Source organism: Galleria mellonella, unplaced genomic scaffold (genome assembly GCF_026898425.1).
Source record: "Galleria mellonella isolate WM207_F2 unplaced genomic scaffold, CSIRO_AGI_GalMel_v1 utg778, whole genome shotgun sequence".
Lineage (NCBI taxonomy): Eukaryota > Metazoa > Arthropoda > Insecta > Lepidoptera > Pyralidae > Galleria > Galleria mellonella.
Genome location: NW_026442150.1, coordinates 100,365 through 123,458, shown reverse-complemented (window position 1 = coordinate 123,458; position 23,094 = coordinate 100,365). Strand labels below are relative to the sequence as shown.

Here is a 23,094-nt window from a genome sequence, read left to right as displayed (position 1 = left end):
AGGAATAACACCTGAGTCCTCAGAAATGGCAACGCATGGGGGGTATCATGGGTGAAACAGTATACTCTGTTATGTCCACGGTACTGCTCATGTCTATAGGCGACGGTTACCACTTTCCATCAGGTGGGCCGTCAGCTTGTTTGCCATTCTATGTTGCATAAAAAAACCCCTTTCCCCATGCACAGGCGGGGTCACCATTCTATTGTCGCCCATTAAAAAAAACCCCTAGGTTCCACGGAATCCAGTTTAGGAATCGCTGGTGTAGAGGGCCGGGACAGACAGCAGCGACGGCCAGTCCGTATATCATACGCAATGCCCCAATTAACCATTCAGGCGACATGAGTTGTGACTTGATTGTGATGGATTGCTCGCTCCGAGGAAGCCGCGTCGTCTCGCTGAGCGAGATTCATTTTTCATCGACCTCTTTCAAAAAAGTTTAAATTCTCAGTTGGGTTCTATTTTTTTTTGTGTTTGTGTTTGTGTTTGTGTCACCTTATAATTCCGTCATTTTTAAATCGATCTGGAAAGTTCTTTTTTTGGCTCCATTTTTTTTGGCCTCATAGGAAATTTAATAAATTAGTTATCAAACAAAAAACAAAACTGTTTTCCCACACTTGAAGTATTTTTTTTCTATGCGACTTAGAATGGCAAACAAGCCGACGGAACACCTGATGGAAAGCGGTAACCGTCGCCTATAGACATGAGCAGTACCGTGGACATAACAGAGTATACTGCTTCGGCTATGATCCCCCCCCATGCGTTGCTATTCCTGAGGACTCGGGTGTTATTCCTCTGTGCCCTGTAAATTCACGCCCTATCCCACCCTTCAAACCGAAACACAGCCATGCAAACACAACTGCTTCACGGTAGAAACACGAATGGGACAGAGGTGGTCAAGCAAACGACTTTTGTACAAAGTCTCCCTCTGGTAAATGGATCTCACATTCTACCAAATTTCCTTAAAAAGATCAGCAATGAAATAATATAAATATAAAGTACTCGTATATAGAGGAAAGACTTGATTCTTGTAATGATAGCCATCTACTGTCCACTGCTGAACACAGGCCTATCCCATAAAAGGTGGTTTTGCCAGTAGCTGCCACGCTTGGTAAGCAGATTGGCAACCGCAGTTGTGATTTTTAAAAGGGATGCCGCTGCCCATCCCTCGCCCTCCCTTAATCGCCTCTTACGACACGCACGGGAAAGGAAGGAGCGGTCTGTTCTATCTTGGGACCATATGGCGATTTTTTGTTTGCAATGGATAAACTAAAAAAAATACACAACCGATTTGAAAACTCCTTTCACGTGTAGAAAACTACGTTATCAAGAAGTATCATGTGTGTGTTTTAATTGAAAAAAAAAAAATTAAAGATGTCTACACTATTAAGTCTAGCGAAGCCGTTAATTCTAAATTAAAACTAAATTATTCGTATCCTATCCGCGTAGAGCGGAAGTGTCCACGAAATATTACGTCTTCTGTCGTTACGTTAACTTCGTACTTTCTCCCTCGCTCCGCGCGGCCGGACCGGTTCGCGCGCGATCGTCAATTGTGTACAATCGCTGACAGAATTCTTGATTTATTTACATTTATTGTCATCCTGGCGTGATAATAAAAGACTTTTCTTTTAAATTATTAGCATCCTTTTAAAAGAATGTTTCACTAGTACAGTTAAAGACTCACCAGAGAGTCACGGATCGAAAATTGTTCATAAAATTTGGAGCCGTCCTTAATTCGATTTATATGCGTTTTTTTTTTATACTTTTTATATGGTGGCAAACAAGCATACGGTCCGTTTAATGGTACTCGTAAATAGGGTTACCGCAGCTAATGGACGTCTGTAGCATCAGGAATGTCACGAACGCGTCTTTGAACCGAGTCAAGAGGACCACGCTGGTATCCAAGTGCTTTAGTCCATAGGTGAGAGCAGTATCTCTAAGGAGCCGGACTTGTGGCATCATATAGCCATTTAACTATCCATTGCTGAACATAAGTCTCGCTTAATTAGACGATAATTTTATGCATTTTGTTTTAGTTTTTTTTTTTTGTACAAAAATCTTTTTTATCTTTTTTCACTTTGCATTCGTATCTGTTGCTATTTGTCTGCTGTAAGTAATACAAATAAATTATTTATCTATCTATCTTAACGGGATTTGCCAGTAACTGCCACGATTGGCAGGCGGATTGGCAACCGCAGTTAGGCTTTAGAGATGTTTTAAGATGGCCGCTGCTGTCTGTCTGTCGCCCTACCTTAATCGCGTGTTACGACAACCATGGAAAGGAAGGGGTGGCCTATTCTATGCCAGGACCACGCAGCCATACTTGTACAATAATAGTCATTGTTTCGGGCAGAACTACCATTTCGCTTTATTAAGCACACTTAACTTTTTGGACGCCAACTCGAATCTATCTTCCAGATATTATTCTATTTAAAAAATAGAGAAATAACACCTGAGTCCCCAGGAATAGCAACGCATGGCGGGTATCATGGGCGAAACAGTATACTCTGTTATGTCCACGCTACTGCTCATGTCTATAGGCGACGGTTACCACTATCCATCAGGTGGGCCGTCAGCTTGTCTACCATTCTAAGTTGCATAAAAAAAAAATTTAAAAAATTAAGGTATAAAAACGTGTAAAAACGTATGCTAGCACTTGTGTACACGCCTGTACATATTCATAGCGTCGTAGGCCGAGCTCGTCAAGCCGACTGTTGGCAGCGGAATCCTGACAGAGTCGGCGGTCCGGTCTGATTGAATCACTCACTCATTTCATTCACTCATTCAATTATACACGCTCACAATGCATTGTCCAATGCAATTGTATTTTGTACGGAGAGCTATTTCATTTCTCTGTAGTGTAACTAATATTGTAAAAATGAAATTGAATTTGTTTGATATCTCTTAGACAGATAGATAGACACTCTTTATTGTTTCCTCCATAAGATTACAATAGTAAACTTATTATAGATACAAACAATTACAAGAAATGATCACGGTGAGAGAACAATGGGCGGCCTTATCGCTGAGAGCGATCTCTTGCAGACAACCTTTGGATGGAGAGGAGTAATTATAAACAGTTTGGTGTCTCTTAGCGTCTTAACCAAGCACTATTACGTTACAAATTATCTATCTATCTATCTATTATATAAGTTAGAGAATATATCTATTTATTTATCAACTAGCGTCCCGTCCCGGCGTCGCACGGGTGGACATTTTTAACATTTCCCTTCACTGCTCTGCTCCTATTGATCGTAGCGTGATGAAAAGTATACTATAATCTGCCCGGGAGTATGAAGAATAATTATACCAGGTTTCGTTAAAATCCGTCGAGTAGTTTTTGTTTCTATAACGAACATACAGACGGGCAGACAAAAATTTTACTGATTGCATTTTCGGCATCAGTATCGATCACTAATCACCCGCTGATAGTTATTTTGGAAATATATTTCATGCACAGAATTGACCTCTCTACAGATTTATTATAAGTATGGATAGATGTCTGAGTTATGTCACAGATACGGGAGCGAAGCCGTGGGCAACAGCTAGTTTCCTATATTTTTACTTCTAAAAGTATATTTTTACGGATTTATTCATAATATTTTTTATACAACTTAGCATGGGAAACAAGCTGACGGCCCACTTAATAGAAAGTGGTAACCGTCGCCTATAGACATGAGCAGTACCGTGGACATAACAGAGTATACTGTTTCGCCCATGATACCCTCCACGCGTTGCCATTCCTGAGGACTCAGGTGTTATTCCTCTGTACCCAGTAAATTCACGCCATATCCCACCCTTCAAACTGAAACAGAGCCATGCAAATGCCATGCCATGTAATGACTAAGGACATCTATTGCGTTCAGTGACTAACCTTGCTTGCAGAATGATTCTATTCATCTTGCAGTTGAAGGACAGAAGGGAACTAATGAACAGCGATCGATAATAACATTTAAATACCATTTAATATTTTACATTAGATAGGATTCGTAAAGACAGATAGATAGATGTCAGGTAAACTAAAACTCAAACGTCGCAATGTTTCTAAATTGTGCAAACGAGAAAGAGTCTTAATATTGTATTGACGTAAAAATTGTTGGCGCGGTCAAAAGGAGGTAGCGGAATGAGTCGCTACACACAACTGCTTCACGTTAGAAACACGAATGGAATGGAGGTTTTTTTTTATTATTTTGATGGGTGAAAATGGTATGGTAACCCCGCCTGCGCTAACGGGATACGCTGGCGGAGCACCAGTGAAGGGTGATAGATGAGAATGGAAACAGGCCAGTTAGCCCGTCATGATGAATTCATCAGGAATTAACCATGATAGTTTCCAGGGGGAACCGCGAGGAGGTCGACCTGGTTGGGTATATTGCTAGCAATGGGATTCTCAATCTCCATTACTAACAATCCCTTTCCCCCCTAATGGAATAGAGGTAACCAAGCAAACGACTTTTGTACAAAATATGACAAAATATAATATGGAGAATTTCAAATAATATGCCTAGGGGGGAAAGGGGTTGTTAGTAATGGGACTAGAGGTCTCGTTACCTTACCAGGTCAACATATAACCCAACAAAATATAAGGTCGACCCCCACGCGGTACCCCCTGGAAAGCATGTCGATTAATTTTTGATAAATTCATCACGATGGGCTAACTGACCCTGGCTTTCATCATCACCTATCATCCCTCACTGGCACCCCGCCGGTGTATACCGATAGCGCAGGCGGGGTTACCATTCCATTATCATCCATTACAAAAAAATATAATAATAAAAAACGTCAAATCTCTCAAAAACCTATTCTAGCTATTGTTATTTTTTGCTCTTTATTTTTGCGCTAATTTCACAATTTGAAAAACAAGGACATATAAATCTTTAGTTACAATTAATCTGCGTGTTCTACCGCCTGTACAATGGATTGTGCTCGGAGGAATTGTTCAATATGATGCCCACAGCCACTTTCTACCATCGTACGGCTCGCCATCGACAGGGAGTTCATCCTCATGTCCTACAGCCTCAATGGTCGCGTACTGCGCGGTTTCAGAGATGTTTCCTCCCACGAACACTCAGGTTGTGGAATGAGCTCCCTGCCGAGGTTTTCCCAAGAGACTACAGCATGGGGTTCTTCAAAAGGGGGGTAAAGAGATTTCTTCAGGGTCGGCAACGCGCGCGTAATACCCCTGGTATTGCAGGCGTTCATAGGCTACGGTAACCGTTTACCATCAGGTGGGCCGTATGCTTGTTTGCCACCTCAGTGGTATAAAAAAAAGTTATAATTAAAGATTCATAAAAAACACTTTATATAAATCTTTAATTGTAAAAACTTTATATGAAACGACGAAATCAGTTATTTTGATGTAACCATTAAACTACTTAACCGATTTTCTATAACAACCATATATGGTATATGGTTGATCAACCTGTAAATGTATCCTTACAGATAAGAGAATAATTTTTCAAATCGAGTAACAAACATGAAAAATACAACTAAATTGAAGATCCCATTATTTTTTAAGTCGATTAAAAATAGGTTTTTAGGACAATTTACAGCAGTTTAATGAATATATACTTTGTATTATAGTTTTTAACAAGTTTGTATGTATAATTAGGATGGCTGTGTGTTGCTATTTTAAAATGGTGAACATTTTTTTGCTGTGCTGTAGTTAGTGTCTTTTAATTTTTTTTTTATATTATAATTTAAGAATTAAATATTTAGGAGCACTGTCAAAAATTCGGCCAAGTGCTGGCGTTAACTAAACTAGAGCTAGCTGGGAAGTAAAGGTGTTGTTAGTGGATTCAAACATGTCCATTCAGGTTGACCTCCACGCGGTTCCCCCTGGAAACCATCGTGGTTAATTCTTGTTCTATTCGTCACGATTTGCCAACCGACCTGTTTTCATCCTCACCTGTAATCTCTCACTAGTGCCCCGCTAGCGTATATCGATAACGTAGGCGGGGTTACCATTCCATTACCAACTGTTAAAAACAAATTAAGGCACCGTTTGTGTTCTCATTTCAAACAGAATGTTTGCTACTTGTAAAAATTACAAAAGATTCATGGAAACGCTGGATGCAGTCGGTGGGTGGTCGATAATGACAAAATCCTTGTTATGAAACTGAACGTCATTGGGCGAGGACGGGTGGGCGACCGATTACGAGAAAGTGACGCATGACGTGAAGATTACAAATATGGTACAAAATCTCATCATGTATAAGTACAAACAATAAAGTCTTTTACAACCCTATTGTAACTGTTACAATGTTTGTCACGTTCTTTCAAATTGGAAATTTAACTAAAAAGAGAGAGACACAATAGTCCAATAACTAAAATAGGTTTAGGAGAGGTTACTTCCAACACTGAACGAATATTGAAAAGTTTGTTCGACATTGAGATAGAATTTTAGTTTTTTTTTTTTAGGTTTGAAAAAGGGTATTTATATTTTAGTATAAGATTATAAATTACATACACATTATGTAATATAGTTACAAAAAAATCAAACGAATTAAAAATTTTATTTCTTTATCCACTTAAAAATGCAGATGAATCGAGAACTTCGTCCTTTAGAAGTGAAAATAAAGGACCGGTAATGGCGCGTGTCGACCGTCCATCTTACTTTAGCCACCCTCAATTCAATTATGCAATTTGCCATATATACAATACTTAAGTTGTATGTTACTCGTTTATGGGAGGATATGGGGGGAGGGGAGGCTTGTAATATGATCGTATGATTTAGTGGCGTAAAACAAATATGGCTGCTCAATTAGCCTAGTTTATGGGTGACCAAGCCCACGTCACTTCGGACAGGAAGTCTTTTTCTGTCGACTTTAGAAAGGAGAGTCTCAATTCGATTGTATTTTTTATATTTGCTTATAACTCCGTCAGTTGTAAACAGATTTGAAAGGTTGTTTTTTTTATCTGAAAGGATAAACTTACAAATAGATTCTATAGAATTTTTTTTAAACTCTATCCAGTAGTTTGTAAATCAAAATAACTGGTTTTCTCATAATTGTAATAGGTTTTTATGTGGAACACTCTTTTAATTATGTATATTGAATTTTAAATTTTTACGCTATAAAGTATCTAGTTTTTTTATGATACCAATCAATGTCATATTTCAGACAGAAGCGTAGGTATTGTAAATAGTTACACAACACTATGAATATTTATTTGTGTTACCGCCTAGGAGTATCATTCCTAGATGGTTACATAGATGCATTTTCTAGTTTCAACAATATATTGGAAGTGCCGACTCTTAAATAACGTACCAGCTGATAACTTACTCTATTAAGGGAACTAGAGTTACGTCCATAAACTATGTGAAGTATTTTTTTCTTTTAATTTTTATTCTCTATCGAACTCCCTAGAAAAATTACAAAAAAAAAAAAAAGAAAATAGTAAAGTTGTTTTATTAATAGTATGTTTTTTTTGTATTTTATAATTTTCCTCGTTAATTTTGAATAAGTTTAAATTAATTTTTAACCCATTTCAATAAAGCAGATGATTCTCTTTTAGTCTGTATTTAGATAGATAGATAATTTATTTGCATTACTTACGGCACACAAACAACAATAGACATAGGCATACACAGTTAAAGGAGATAAAACAATACACTGCGGAAACTATCGGTGATAGAACAAAAGTATGTTCTACAATATTGAAGAAAATATCAATAACTACAAAAAACTCCGCGATACTATATGTCCAACTATTGTCGTTATGTCACAGTGCGAAGCCGGGACGGGACGCTAGTAATATATAGCAATATATATATATATATATATATATATATAGCTATATAGTGCTCATCACTAGTATTCTTGCGTACCTGCTGACCCAAATTTCTCTATTCTGAAAAAAAAACGGCAAATTACCTCAGAACGGTAATTGAAACTTCAAAATTGATTCCACGAACTTCCGACGGAATCCAACTGTGTGGCTACCGTATTTGGGGTTCCTTTATCTAAAAAAACTAAATTATAAAACGATTTCAAAAATGAGCTTTAGCAGGGAACATACTACCATGGTTCTCAGGAATGGCAACGCGTGAAGGGTATCAAGTCGATATAACAAAGGTCGATTGCTTGGGTACCTCTGTCCCATTCGTGTTTCAACCGTAAAGCAGTTGTCTTTGCATGGCTGTGTTTCGGTTTGAAGGGTGGCATATGGCGTGAATTTACAGGGTACGGAGGAATAACACCTGAGTCCTCAGGAATGGCAATGCATGAGGGATATCATGGGCGATACAGTGTACTCTGTTTTGTCCATGCTACTGTTCATATCTATAGGCGACGGTTACCACTTTACATCAGGCGGGCCGTCAGCTTGTTTCCCGTTTTAAGTATCAGTCTTCTCTTTTCATTTAAGAGTTACCTCTTGTCGGTGCAACTAATTCATGCATCTTCTTCCAGCCAGCTTTATCCCAGGCCATATCTTTGACCTCCCTATACGACATGACACCTAGTGTTTCCTTTACCTTTATCTGAAAATAAAAAAAAAGTGTGTACGTACCGTTTTTAGAATCACTGTTGCTCTTTACCACTTTGAGAATATGCATGTAATAAAAATAATAACACCCGCATCAATCATGCAGAACCCTCTAGAAACTAAACAATTACCCTTCACGGTACATTAATTAAATGGGAAACAAGAAATGCGCCAACGAAACAACAGCACTCGAAGCGGCTCGCACTTGACCGCCTTTAAAAAGTAAAAATGGAACACAAAAGCGCGCGAGGTGTGAATTCGAGTTTGAAAATCGAACAATAGCGTTTGACAGCTCAATGCTTTTTTTCTAAAGCGGTTTGGGAAGCTGCCTCCAGATTTCCTTTAAATTTTTTTGTTTTTATTGTCGATGGTCAGGCGTTAAAATGATTTATGGTACGGCCTGATTGTTGGATAATTAAGTTGTTAGTTGAGCTGGTATTTTAAGCTAATTTACGTGGGAATATAATTTTTTAAGTGAATCAAAATGGGATCGTAATCCCGTCTGTGCTATTCGTCCACCAGTGCGGGATTATAGACTTCTTTTTTTATTTTTTTTTTGGATAAAAACAAAATGGTAACCGCTCTTGCTATACGCTGGTGAGGCACCAATGATAGGTGAGTAAACACAAGTATTATGGTGCAAATACATAAAACATATTATATTGTCTCTCTCTTTTAAACCTAAAATTAACAAGTGAGCAATTTTTTTTTATACCACTGGGATGGCAAACAAGCATACGGCCCACCTGATGGTAAGCGGTCACCGTAGCCTATGAACACCTGCAATACAAGAGGTATTACGCGTTCGTTGCCGACCCTGTAGAAACCTCTTTATCCCCCTTTTGAAGAACCCCATGCTGTAGTCTCTTGGGAAAACCTCGGCAGGGAGTTCATTCCACAACCTGAGTGTTCGTGGGAGGAAACATCTTTGAAACCGCGCAGTACTTTGCCAGCAGAAACATAATTGGGACAGGAGTACCCATGCAGAACGCTCTGAAAGTACGCGAAAGTGGGTTATTAATAAATTTAATAAACTATTTAAGTTCGGAGTAGCTTTCAGAGATAAGGTGAGTGCAGGTTCGATTCTGTGGCGTTTATCTCGAGTGCACTTAGTATGCAACTGGATTTTATCATTACGACCTGTAATATGGGGGCCGGCAGCCATTAAAGTTGAAAGAATATTTATTACCATATTTTTTTTTTATAATGATAAGGTATCGGAACGATTGGTCTGCAGTGTATTAATGGGGTCGCGGGTTCAAATATTGATATATTTTTTAAGCGACTTTTATTTATTTTACACTTTTTTTTTTATTATTTCAGCCGTAAACTGTCCATTGTTGGGCACAAGCTTTCCTCATAAGGGGAGTTGTGCCTGTAGTTGCCACGCTTGGCAGACGGGTTGGCAACCACAGTTTGGATTTTAGAGATGTCTTAAGAGGGACGCTGCTGCCCATTCCTCGCTCTCCCTGAGGCGGATTGGCAACCCGCCTGCCAAGCGTGGCAACTTCAAGCAAAACCCCTCAAGGGGGAGGCTTTCATTCAGCAGTGGGCGATTAAAAGCTGACATGATGATGTCGTTCCCACTCTTAAAACCAGAAACACAGCCATGCGGGTACACACGTATCCGAGCAAACGATTTTTGTACAAATTCTCCCTTTTGCATTAATGTCTATTCATTATTCTGTTATTCTATTCGCTTTTTAAAATTTCAAAATTGTCACGTCACTATTGGAAAAAAAAATAAAGAATTCCCGCGCTAACTCCGCAAGTGCACTAAGGAAAGAAACGCAAACAGCCTTTCTTAAAACCTTACGGGGCAATTTTTTTTTTTACTTAACATTCAAAGTCGCTCAAAAAATATTACGTCTAAAGCGTAATTGGGTATATACGAGTATATAGACGCAAGCTTTCCGTTCGTTTCTTTTCTGTTTCATTCAACTGAGATAACTTCGTTTTGGTATTCATTTTCTTATATTTTTCCCGTATCCTCGGCACAATGGGCGCAAATTGTATGCCTCCATAACCGTTCGCTTCCGTCAGCCGAGGGTACTTGAGGGCAGGAACAAATTTACATGCCCCGTCCATGTTTAGATTCGTTTATGGTAATACTCTATGTATATTTTTATATTTGTAGTATTTATTGTTTTTTTTTTTAAGATGGCTACTCACCTATATATTTTTTTATGCAACTTACAAAGGCAAACAAGCTGACGGCCCACCTGATAGAAAGTGGTAACCGTCGCCTATAAACATGAGCAGTACAATGGACATAACAGAGTATACTGTTTCGCCCATGATACCGCCCTTGCGTTGCTATTCCTGAGGACTCAGGTTTTATTCCTCTGTACCCTGTAAATTCACGCCATATCCCACCCTTCAAATTGAAACATAGCCATGCAAACACAACTGCTTTACGGTAGAAACACGAATGGGACAGACTATCTACCAAATTTCAGTCAAATCTCTTTAAAGTAATATATGTAACATATTTGGGGGGAACGGGATTGTTAGTAATGGAGACTGAGAATCCCATTGCTAGCAATATACCCAACCATGTCGACCTCCTCGCGGTTCTCCCTGGAAACTATCATGGTTGATTCCTGATGAATTCATCATGACGGGCTAACTGGCCTGTTTTCATTTCCATCTATCACCCTTCACTGGTGCTCCGCCAGCGTATCCCGTTAGCGCAGGCGGAGTTACCATACCATTTTCATCCATAAAAAAAAATAGTATAAGAGTGTCGTTTAAACTCGATGTTTCGAAAGAAGAATTCTAGCGCCATTTTTACCTAAATATATTAAGTGTTGGTCATATACCATACAATCTACGAGTATACTAGCTGAAATCAAATCAGAGATTTTTGAACGTATCTGTAAATTATCGATACCTGTAGCGACTCATTCCGCTACCTCCTTTTGACCGCGCCAACAATTTTTACGTCAATACAATATTAAGACTCTTTCTCGTTTGCACAATTTAGAAACATTGTGACGTTTGAGTTTTAGTTTACCTGACATCTCTCTTTCTGACTTTACGAATCCTATCTAATGTAAAATATTAAATGGTATTTAAATGTTATTATCGATCGCTGTTCATTAGTTCCCTTCTGTCCTTCAACTGCAAGATGAATAGAATCATTCTGCAAGCAAGGTTAGTCACTGAATGCAATAGATGTCCTTAGTTATTACAATACCCATTTGTTAGAGTAGCAGTTAAATACGTAGCTTGTTAGAAGTATATATACATGGAAATGTGACCAGCGTCTCTCTTTTATAGTTCAAGTAACTGACAGTTTATTTATAACACAACACGCACTAAATATATAAAACACTGTATCGCGTTATTGTATTAAAATATTATTGAATTTGTAAAGTAAATTTTAGACAAAAGTAAATTTTAAAACACCAACAAATGTTAAGGTTACTAGGCAATCATATTTTTCTTTTTCTATTTTCAAATTTCACTAAAGAGTTTATTAATACCTAGATTGCACCTTAATACCATTGCTTTCTTTCTGTGAGTGGGGAAAGTGGATAAAACTGTATATAAGAAATCTGGCCCTCTACACAAGTGGCAAGCGAATTCGATAATGAAATCGACATCGCTAGCGAGTCCGGGAAATAGAGATAGCAAACCGTATGTCTCATTCCAACTCACGGACTCGCTAGCGTTGTCAATTCCATCGACGAATCCGCTTGCCACTTTACACCTTGTGGGAGATGAATGGGTACTGTGGAAATCCTCCCGTAAGGCAGGGGTGTACGCACCAAAAACCAGACGATATACCCTCGAGGTGCCATACGTCGGAGATTTGGGTTCGCTTTCGCACTCACCACATCTCCGACGGCAGCGACCCGCCTCCTGATGGTAAAGGCAAGTCTCCTCTCTCAAGATAGGGTGGCTGGCGTGCTCACCTTACCACTCGGGGGGACGCGCCGGTATTTTAGCGCATCCCACAGGGAATTCGCGTGCCACTTGTCTAGAAGGTCAGATCAGGTTACTATAGGGCTGATGTACCTGAAGAAGGTAAAATGTCCTTAAAATAAAAAAAAATTAAAGAGTCTATGTTTGCTTGGCTGTGTTTAGGTTTAAAGGGTAAATTCACTGCCTGTAAATTCACTGCCATACCCCATGGCAGTGAATTTACAGGGTACAAAGGAATAACACCTGAGTCCTCAGGAATGGCGATGTATGACAGTTTTTTTTAATTGGCAATAATAGAATGGTAACCCCGTCTGCGCTATCGGTATACGCTGGCGGAGTACCAGTGAGGGATGATAGGTGAGGATGAAAGCAGGTCAGTTGGCCTATCGTGATGAATTTAATAAATCAACTACGATGGTTTCCAGGGTTGACCTGACAGAGTATATTGCTAGCAATGGGGCTTCTAAATCCCATTACTAACAATCCCTTTCCCCCACGCGTAATTATTACCACGAATATAACGACGCATTCTGTCTTGTCCATGGTACAGCTCATGTCTATAGGCAACGGTTACCACTTTCCATCAGGTGGGCCGTCAGCTCCAGAGGGAGACTTTGTACAAAAGTCGATTGTTTGTGCACCTCTGTCTCATTCGTGTTTCAACCGTGAAGCAGTTGTGTTTACATGGCTGTGTTTCGGTTTGAAGGGTGGGATATGGCGTGAATTTACTGGGTACAGAGGAATAACACCTGAGTCCTCAGGAATGGCAACGCATGGGTGGTATCATGGGCGAAACAGTATACTCTGTTATGTGCATAGTACTGCTCACGTCTGTAGGCGACGGTTACCACTTTCCATCAGATGGGCCGTCAGTTTGCCATTCTAAGTTGCATAAAAAGATGTCTTTACAAATTTATTCCTCTAACCGTATGTTCGCAGTCTCTCCTCCAATTACCACCGGCCACTGCCCTCGCCGTGCTTCCGACCAACCGACCCTATTGACTCCAATGATGTGGCAATTGATTACTTTACGATCATCAGGTCGCCGGTGGTTCGGACACGTCTTATTTTAAAGTCGTTTTGTATCAATGATTTTTAAAGATGACACTTTATTTATTTGTGGTTTATTGCTTTTTTTTTTATTGTTTGGAGGCAAATGCTTAATGTGTTGGATTCATGTTTTAACGACTACGAAAAATGGAGGTTCTCAATTCGAATGTATCCTTTTTTTATGTTAGCTACCTCATAATTCCGTCAGTTTTAAACCGATTTGGATTTTTTTTTATCCGAAAGAATACAGTTACAGATTGGTCTCGTAGGAATTTTATCGAAATCGGTTCAGCAATTCAGTTTTTGGAACACAATCTTAAATTATTTCTTATTGTACGATTAAAATTATTTCGTTTAATTCCGCCACCATTATACTTGGTCTACAAATATCGCAAAACGTGCGTGGACTGAATAGCGGTCAGAGATTAGTGGCTAATATAAAAAAGGTTATAGGACATCTATTGATAATATTAACAATCAATCTTCATGTGTTGGCAGTTACACGCTTGCTAATGGTGGCGGAATTAAACAAAATAATTCTAAAGAAATAACCAGTGATATGGACTTAGGCAAGATAACGCTTAGTTCAGTAAAAGACATAAATTTATTTATTTAACTCTTTATTATTATTTGTGAGCACTGGTTGTCTTTATTAAAGAATTACACCAAAAAAAAAAAAAAAACAAAAATAAACAATGACATATAAACAATTCAAGTGAAATACAGTAACATAAATACAGATTGAAATATACGCATAAAGGTACAAAAGGCGGTGTTATCGCTAGGGCGATCTCTTACAGACAACCTTTGGTTAAATGAGAACAGATAGGAAATTATTTGTTTTATACCACGTTGGTAATAATAAATGTAAAGTTTTTTTTTTTAATTCATAATTTATGTAACTTTTTGTTGTTGTCAACAAATGTTTTCTTTCTTTCTTTCTTTCTTATAGTATGAAATGTTTTATCATTTCTGTCTATTCCAGCCAAGATGACGTAACCGCGCAGCAGCCAGCGGTGAGGATGCGCGCTGTCGGGCGCGCGCTGCTATGGTGCGCGGTGGTGGCGTGCGCGGCGCGCATGGCCCGCGGCACGTGCCCGTGGGCGTGCTCGTGCCGCGCCGCCGCGGCCGACTGCGCCCACCGGAGCCTCCTGCACGTGCCCAAGAGGCTGCCAGCCGACTCGCATCGACTGTGAGTATATTACTTTAAGACACAAACTATTTCTCTCCGCCATTTTATCTAATAACGCATTGTTAGTAATGGAGATCTGAAAGCTTTATTAAAGATATGAAAGCTATTGTACAAAAGTCGTTTGCTTGACCACCTCTGTCCTATTCGTGTTTCAACCGTGAAACAGTTGTGTTTGCATGGCTGTGTTTCGGTTTGAAGGGTGGGTTATGGCAGTGAATTTGCAGGGTACAGAGGAATAACACCTGAGTCCTCAGCAAGGCATGGGGGGTATCATGGGCGAAACAGTATACTCTGTTATGTCCACGGTACTGCTCATGTCTATAGGCGACGGTTACGGCTTTCCATGAGGTGGGCCGTCAGTTTGTTTGCCATTCTAAGTTGTGTAAAAAAAAATCTAGCAAGTCGACCTTCACATGGTTTTCTTGGAAACCATCTTGATTAATTCTTGTTGAATTGGTCGTTAGACCAGAAACACCACCAGCGTATTGTGGTCACATATCTAGAAACAGGTATACCCATCAGGTCGGTCCCATCGTTGTCTTCCCTGGAAATTATTGTGGTTAATTATTGACGAATGCTATACGATAGGCCAATTGTTTTCGTCCTCACATTTCATCCTTCACTCGTGCCCCTCCATCGTGTTACGGTAGCGCAGACCGCGCAGCATCCAGCGCATGCGCGTTTGCGCGCGTTTGTAGCCTGCGCAACGCGCATAGCCCACCAACACTCACACTAATGAATTCCCTGCCGAGATTTTTCCAAGAGGTTCTCTTAAAATGTTATCAAAGTCTGACTGCAGTTGCCACTCCAGTTGCCAAGCGTGGCAACTACTGACAAAACTCCCCTTTTGGGAAAGGCTCATGTCCAGCAGTGAACAGTGTAACGGCTGATATGTTTATGACATATGGTAACAGATATAATAAGGCTTCTTCAGAGTCGGCAACGCGCGCGTAATACCCCTGGTATTGCAGGCGTTCATAGGCTACGGTAACCGCTTACCATCAGGTGGGCCGTGTGCTTGTTTGCCACCTCAATGGTATAAAAAACACTAATACAAAGAAACACATGAGTATATATATATATATATATATATATATATATATATATATATATATATATATATATATATATATATATATATATATATATATATATATATATATATATATATATATATATATATATATATATATATATACATACATATTGTCCCGGAAAAGAACCTGTTACCATCAGAAAGTGAGCCGTTACGCTAATAATCACTCATACATCTATCATACAACAATTTTTTTTTTTTGATGGGTGAAAATGGTATGGTAACCCCGCCCGCGCTAACGGGATACGCTGGCGGAGCACCAGTGAAGGGTGATCGATGAGGATGAAAACAGGCCAGTTAGCCCATCATGATGAATTCATCAGGAATTAACCATGATGGTTTCCAGGGAGAACCGCGAGGAGGTCGACCTGGTTGGGTATACTGCTAGCAATGGGATTCTCAGTCTCCATTACTAACAATCCCTTTCCCCCCATTTTAATAAGATTGACATACAACACTTAGATATGTCTACAAATGAATTACAAATAATATTTTGAAACAAATCAACGACGTAACATAAGATAAATCATTATATTAATTGATTTAACCTTTAGTTCTTGAAGGGGCCGCCATTTTGTTATGCAATCCGCACAGCAAGATGTCCGCCATCATTATAATTTATTGCATGCGAAAAACATATTGTAATACTATTATAAAATTAGAAATGCGAAAGTTTGTAACGATGGATGGATGTATGAATGGATGTATGGATGCAGGTTTATTACTTGTTCACTTAAAAACTACTGAAGAAATAGTTTATTTCGTTGGTTTTTCTACATCCATGGGGGTCTACCATGAAATGAAATTCCGAATTTTCGCGCTCAATTTCGTATTTTTGTTCGTACCGAAATCGACCCAGTAAATGGAGCCTAACATTTCGTTTGTCGTAAATCTTACCTAATAAAAGTTTAAAGGAACGATATTATAGCATTTTTAATATTTTTAAACGGTACGTATCATGTAATTCTAGCATCAAATTTTTGTTTCGTTCGGATCCGAAATTTCGGAAAACATTTCATGGTAGGAAATCCAATGAAATCCACACGTGCGGAGTAGTGGGCGAAAACATTATTAAATAATATATTTACCATATTTACGGGTGAACCCGTGGGCATAAGCGTGCCGCGATAAAGCTATCCCCCTTCGAAATTCGAAACTATATTTTCTAGTCGAATAATTTTTCCACCACAGATAACAGAAAACCATAGACACCGAACCGCAATAAAGGCGGGTGTATATATAATACGTGTGAAAACCCATAGACAATTTCAATATTTTGATGAATAGGGGCATTTTCCAATTTCCATGGGGTCGCTTATGTGGGCGTTTATTCTTGGGAATACAGATTAGATTGAGTTAAGAGACATTTTAAAAATTGTTCTAAAGATTGTGTCCTGTTATCTATACTTATAATAAATCTGTAGAGAGGTCAATTCTGTACGTGAAATATATTTCCAAAATAACTATCAGCGGGTGATTAGTGATCGATACTGATGCCAAAAAATCAATCAGTAAAATTTTTGTCTGCCCGTCTGTATGTTCGTTATAGAAACAAAAACTACTCGACGGATGTTAACGAAACCTGGTACAATTATTGTTCATACTCCTGGGCAGGTTATAGTATACTTTTCATCACGCTACGATCAATAGGAGCAGAGTAGTGAAGGGAAATGTGTGTGTTACATCAAAACCACCGAACCGTGAGGAAGGACATAGGCTACTTATTTTACGAAATACGACGGTAACGCGGACGAAGTCGCGGGCAACGGCTAGTGTTAATAATATAATATTATCATGGTCCCGGCGTAGAATGAGCCACCCATTCCTTTCCCGTTGGTTTCATAACAGGCGACTAAGACTGGGTAGCAGCGTTTCTTTTAAAACATCACCGAAGTCCAACTGCGGTTTTTTTTTCTTTTTTTTTATGGCTGAAAATGGAATGGTAACCCCGCCTGCGCTAACGGGATACGCTGGCGGAACACCAGTGAAGGGTGATAGATGAGAATGAAAACAGGCCAGTTAGCACATCATGATGAATTCATCAGGAATTAACCATGATAGTTTCCAGGGGGAACCGCGAGGAGGTCGATCTGGTTGGGTATATTGCTAGCAATGGGATTCTCAGTCTCCATTACTAACAATCCCTTTCCCCCCTAAGTCTAACTGCGGTTGCCAACCCGCCTGCCAAGCGTGGCGACTATTTACTGGGTACAGAGGAATAACATCTGAGCCCTTAGGAATGGCAACGCATTGGGGGGTATCATAGGCGAAACAGTATACTCTGTTATGTGCATGGTACTGCTCATGTCTATAGGCGACGGTTACCACTTTCCATAAGGTGGGCCGTCAGCTTGTTTGCCATTCTAAGTTGTATAAAAAAATATATATATTGTTTTTATTTTGTTATTATAAATAAAACTAAAAGATGTCTTATTAAAATTTATAACTTTGTATATTTATTTATTTATGTACACTTTATTGCACCATTTATAAAATAGTAAACACATTTAACTGTAATAAGAAATGATATAAAAGGCGGCCTTATCGCTAAGCAATCTCTTCCACACAACCTTTGGGTAGAGGACATTGAGAAAGGAAAGAAAAATAAAGGCTAGGTATATTTATATATATTGTGTAATAACGCAAATGTGAAGACGATTAATGGCTCTACATACATATAACTTGACTATGTATTTGATTGTCATTCAGCTGTGTTTTTCTAAAAATAAATAAATACATTGATAAATCCTGCTATGTTACCGTACATTACTCTGTGCAGTACTCAGTTAAGTTGGGGTGGCGACCGCCGAGTTATTTGTAATATAGACAGACCTACAGTCAAGCACGAAAGCTTAATCTTACATATTTGAGTTATATTATAATTTTTTCTTTTAACAAAATTCACATCTCCCCTCTTAATGAGAGGAGATAGCAAACTAACTCCCGGCAGAGGGTGAAAGGGATTGTTAGTAATGGAGACTAAAAATCCCATTGCTAGCAATATACCCAACCAGGTCGACCTCCTCGTGATTCCCCCTGGAAACTATCATGGTTAATTCCTGATGAATTCATCATGATGGGCTAACTGGCCTGTTTTCATCCTCATCGATCACCCTTCACTGGTGCTCCGCCAGCGTATCCCGTTAGCGCAGGCGGGGTTACCATACCATTATCACCCATAAAAAAAAACTCCCGGCAGAGGGGGGGATAAGGATTGTTAGCTTTATAACTTCTACATTTATTTTATTTTATAAATTCTGCATCTTTTTAATGCGTATACACTCATTTTATTTATTAAACAATTAAATATAGATACGTCAAGATACATTGTGTGCGTAAGTATATAGAACACTGATAAAAAAAACGAGTCGGCTAATTTGACAATTAGCTGACAAATAGTTGACCCATTTTTGAAACTCGATGCTCTATCTATGTAATTTAAAAAGTAAATTAATTTTTTTTTAAATATGTAAATTTTATAAATAAAATGTAAAATTTATTACTGTAATATTACTGTATTTTTTTTTGTCTTTTGTCAAGTGTATTTTCTATATAAAACAGTTGTGTCGACGTCTGTACGTTGCCCAATAAGACTCGGCTCGTATTAGCGTAATGCCATACGGTGACACGTGCCCATGGCTCACTCTGCACGCACGCTCTGGACAAATATGCTTGTCTTTTCCTTGAATTTATTGATTACTAATGATATATTAATTCTATAGGGGGAAAAGAGATGGATATGTAGTCCATCTCTCTTTTATTGGAATAAGCATTAAATGTATATAAATATTATAAAAAGACCATCTTTTGTTCACTTCAAGGACGATACAGTATACTCTGTTATGTCCATGACACTGTTCGTGTCTATAGGAGACAACAATGGGCGACCTTATCGCTGAGAGCGATCTCTTGCAGACAACCTTTGGATGGAGAGGAGTAATTATAAACAGTTTGGTGGGAGGCACGATGGAAAATTCTGTTAGTTCTAACTATATAGGATATAGCCCGCAGGATGAGCACGCTGAAGTGGCAACATAGTTCGAAGAACCGACAACCGATGAGGAAGAAAGGTTCTTGAGTGGTGACCGCGTACAGGCAAACGCAGTGTAGGACGACCCTCTACTAGATGGAGTGACGGCCTGAAATGCGTTGCAGGGAGTCAGTGGATGCAGGTGGCTCAGGACCGTTCCTTATGGCAGTCTATGGGGGAGGCTTATGTCCAGCAGTGGACGCATAATGGCTGGAATGATGACGATGATGAATATGCCTTAAAAGCCAATTTATATATAATGATAAAGCCCCTTTTGATTGTCAGTTGGTAGGAAGTACTTAAACAATACGACACAAAAGCGCAAGTAACCCCGCGGGGCGCCACTAGTGAACCCAATAAACGGGGATCTTTGCCGGCGGCGTGAAGATATCGCTCGGCTTACTAAAGTGAGGGTGGGGCGGTTTATTGCCGGGGCGACCATGTATATGTGTTTCTTTAGGACATTTCTTCTGACAACGCAAAAATTTCAAACCTAAAAAAATATTTAATATAATAATTACAAGATTGACTTACGTACAATTTAGTTGAGGAAGCTCGACTAGTTTCAGGACCAGTCGGGACCCTTAATCTTAAGCGGCTATGACGCGAACACGAGAAAAATACAACAAAGAAGAAATGTGTCGTTCTAAATTCAAATCGTCGTCTCAACGGTCAGCAGTCCATTGCTGAACATAGGTCATCTCGATAAGGGGATTTTGGTCATAGTTGCCACGTTTGGCGGGCGGGTTGGCAACTGCAGTTAGGCTTTGGAGATGTTTTAAGAGGGACGCTGCTGCCCATCCCTCGTCTTCTCCTAGTCGGCCATTACGACGCTCACGGGAAAGGAAGGGGTCGCTTATTCTATACGAAACGGGACCAAACGGCCAACCAGAGGGAGACTTTGTACAAAAGTCGATTGCTTGGGTACCTCTGTCCCATTCGTGTTTCAACCGTGAAGCAGTTGTGTTTACATGGCTGTGTTTCGGTTTGAAGGGTGGGATATGGCAGTGAATTTACAGGGTACAAAGGGATAACACCCGAGTCCTCAGGAATGGCAACGCATGGTGGGTATCATAGGCGAAACAGTATACTCTGTTATGTGCATGGTACTGCTCATGTCTATAGGCGACGGTTACCACTTTCCATCAGGTGGGCCGTCAGCTTGTTTGCCATTCTAAGTTGTATAAAAAAAAACCTTTAGATAAAAAAAAAGAATTTACGACATTGTTTTATAAATCACAGAGTTTTGAGGTAACAAACATAAAAAAAAAAATACAAAGTCTTTTTTTCAAATCGGTTGAAAATTTAAAATTAGAACAAAGGGACTGTCCTCAAAATACATAAAGCACGGCCGCCCCCGGTAGCTTCCGGCCGCTTATTTCACTCCACTTCCGGCTACCCGAATATCTTGGTTCGGTATTTATTGCTTTTTAAGATCACCCTGTAACCGATTACGGGACAAAATGAGAGTAATGTTATACGAAAAGGTATTATATATCAAAGATGAAGCATCATTATGGACTACGGGCTGATATCGATGCTTAGCAGCTTCTGAAGGGTGCGTTCTATGGGCGAAACGAAACATTTTTAACCGACTTCAGAAAGAAGGTTGTATTTTTTGTTTCATCATCATCATCGTAGATAGATAGATAGATACTCTCTATTGTTTCCTCCATAAGATTACAATAGTAAACTTATTATAGATACAAACAATTACAAGAAATGATCACAGTGAGACAACAATGGGCGACCTTATCGCTGAGAGCGATCTCTTGCAGCCAACCTTTGGATGGAGAGGAGTAATTATAAACAAATTACAAACATCGTCGTCATTCCAGCCATTATCCGTCCACTGCTGGACATAAGCCTCCCCCATAGACTGCCATAAGGTACGGTCCTGAGCCACCTGCATCCACTGACTGCCTGCAATTCATTTGACTGCGCGGTTTCAGAGATGTTTCCTCCCACGAACACTCAGGTTATGGAATGAGCTCCCTGCCGACGTTTTCCCAAGAGACTACAGCATGGGGTTCTTCAAAAGGGGCGTAAAGAGGTTTCTTCAGGGTCGGCAACGCACGCGTTTTTTTTTTTTTTTTTTTACAACACAGGGGGCAAACGAGCATGCGGCTCACCTGATGGTAAGTGACTACCGCCGCCCATGATCACCCGCAACACCAGCGGCATTGCAGGTGTGCTGCCGGCCTTTTAAAAAGGAATATACTCTTTTCTTGAAGGTTATGTTGTCGTATCGGTTCGGAAATACTGCTGCTGGAAGTTGATTCCAAAGAATGGTTGTGCGTGGAAGAAAGTGCCTTGAAAAACGCACGGTGGAAGACCGCCACTCGTCCAGATGATTTGGATGAAACTTTAGTTTGTGGCGGGTTGTACGGTGGTGAAAATCAGCAGCAGGTATCAATCCGAACAATTCCTCAGAACACTCCCCATGATAAATTCGGTAGAAGATGCACAGAGACGCAACATCTCTGCGCAGTTTCAATGGGTCAAGTCGGACAGTAAGGCGTTGACTATCGATAATTCGAGCCGCCCGACTTTGAATGCGGTCTAACGGAAGGAGTTGGTACTGTGGCGCTCCTGCCCACAGGTGAGAACAGTATTCCATATGCGGCCTGACTTGGGCTTTATATAATTTCAGGCGGTGTTCTGGCATGAAATATCGTCTCACCCTATTGAGCACTCCTAACTTTTTGGAAGCTATCTTAGCCTTCTCCTCCAGATGACCGCAAAACTGGACGTCGCAAGATATATCAACGCCCAGAATTCCTAGACTTGACTTTTTATCAAGGGAAGTGCCCTGAAAGTGAGGAGATACGACAAACGGCGTCTTTTTTGCGGTAAACGCGCAGACTTGTGTCTTTTTGGGGTTAAATTGGACAAGATTTTGTTCACCCCAGATCGAAACTTGATGGAGTGAAGTTTCGATTTCAGACACAAGTCTATTCCGGCACTCATCGGTATGTGCCCGCGAGATCTTTGCATGACCGGTATATAATGTATCTCCTGTACTGTCGTCCGCATAGCAATGAATATTACTTATCTGTAACATATCATTGATATGCAGAAGAAACAGAGTCGGAGATAGTACACAGCCTTGCGGGACACCAGCATTCAAAGGTTTTAAATCAGAGCATGCACCGTCGACTACGACCTTAATGCTACGTTCCTTGAGAAAACTGACGACCCAAATGCACAGTCTCGCAGGCAACCCAAATGAAGGTAGCTTTGAAAGCAGCGCTCTATGCCACACCCGATCAAAGGCCTTCGCAATATCCAGACTAACTGCTAAGGCCTCTC

The 23,094-nt window shown here is 39.8% G+C and overlaps 1 protein-coding gene across 2 annotated transcripts in view; it reads left to right on the top strand.

The window, feature by feature from the left end:
- Positions 1–23,094, top strand: part of LOC113522317 (protein slit) — a 164,062-nt gene that overhangs the window by 47,836 nt on the left and 93,132 nt on the right. For both annotated transcript variants that reach the window (XM_052901236.1, XM_052901235.1), the window contains exon 2: positions 14,450–14,656. In XM_052901236.1, the coding sequence (XP_052757196.1) occupies positions 14,487–14,656 (170 nt within the window). In that variant the 5' untranslated portion in view covers positions 14,450–14,486. The remainder of the gene's footprint in view (positions 1–14,449; positions 14,657–23,094) is intronic.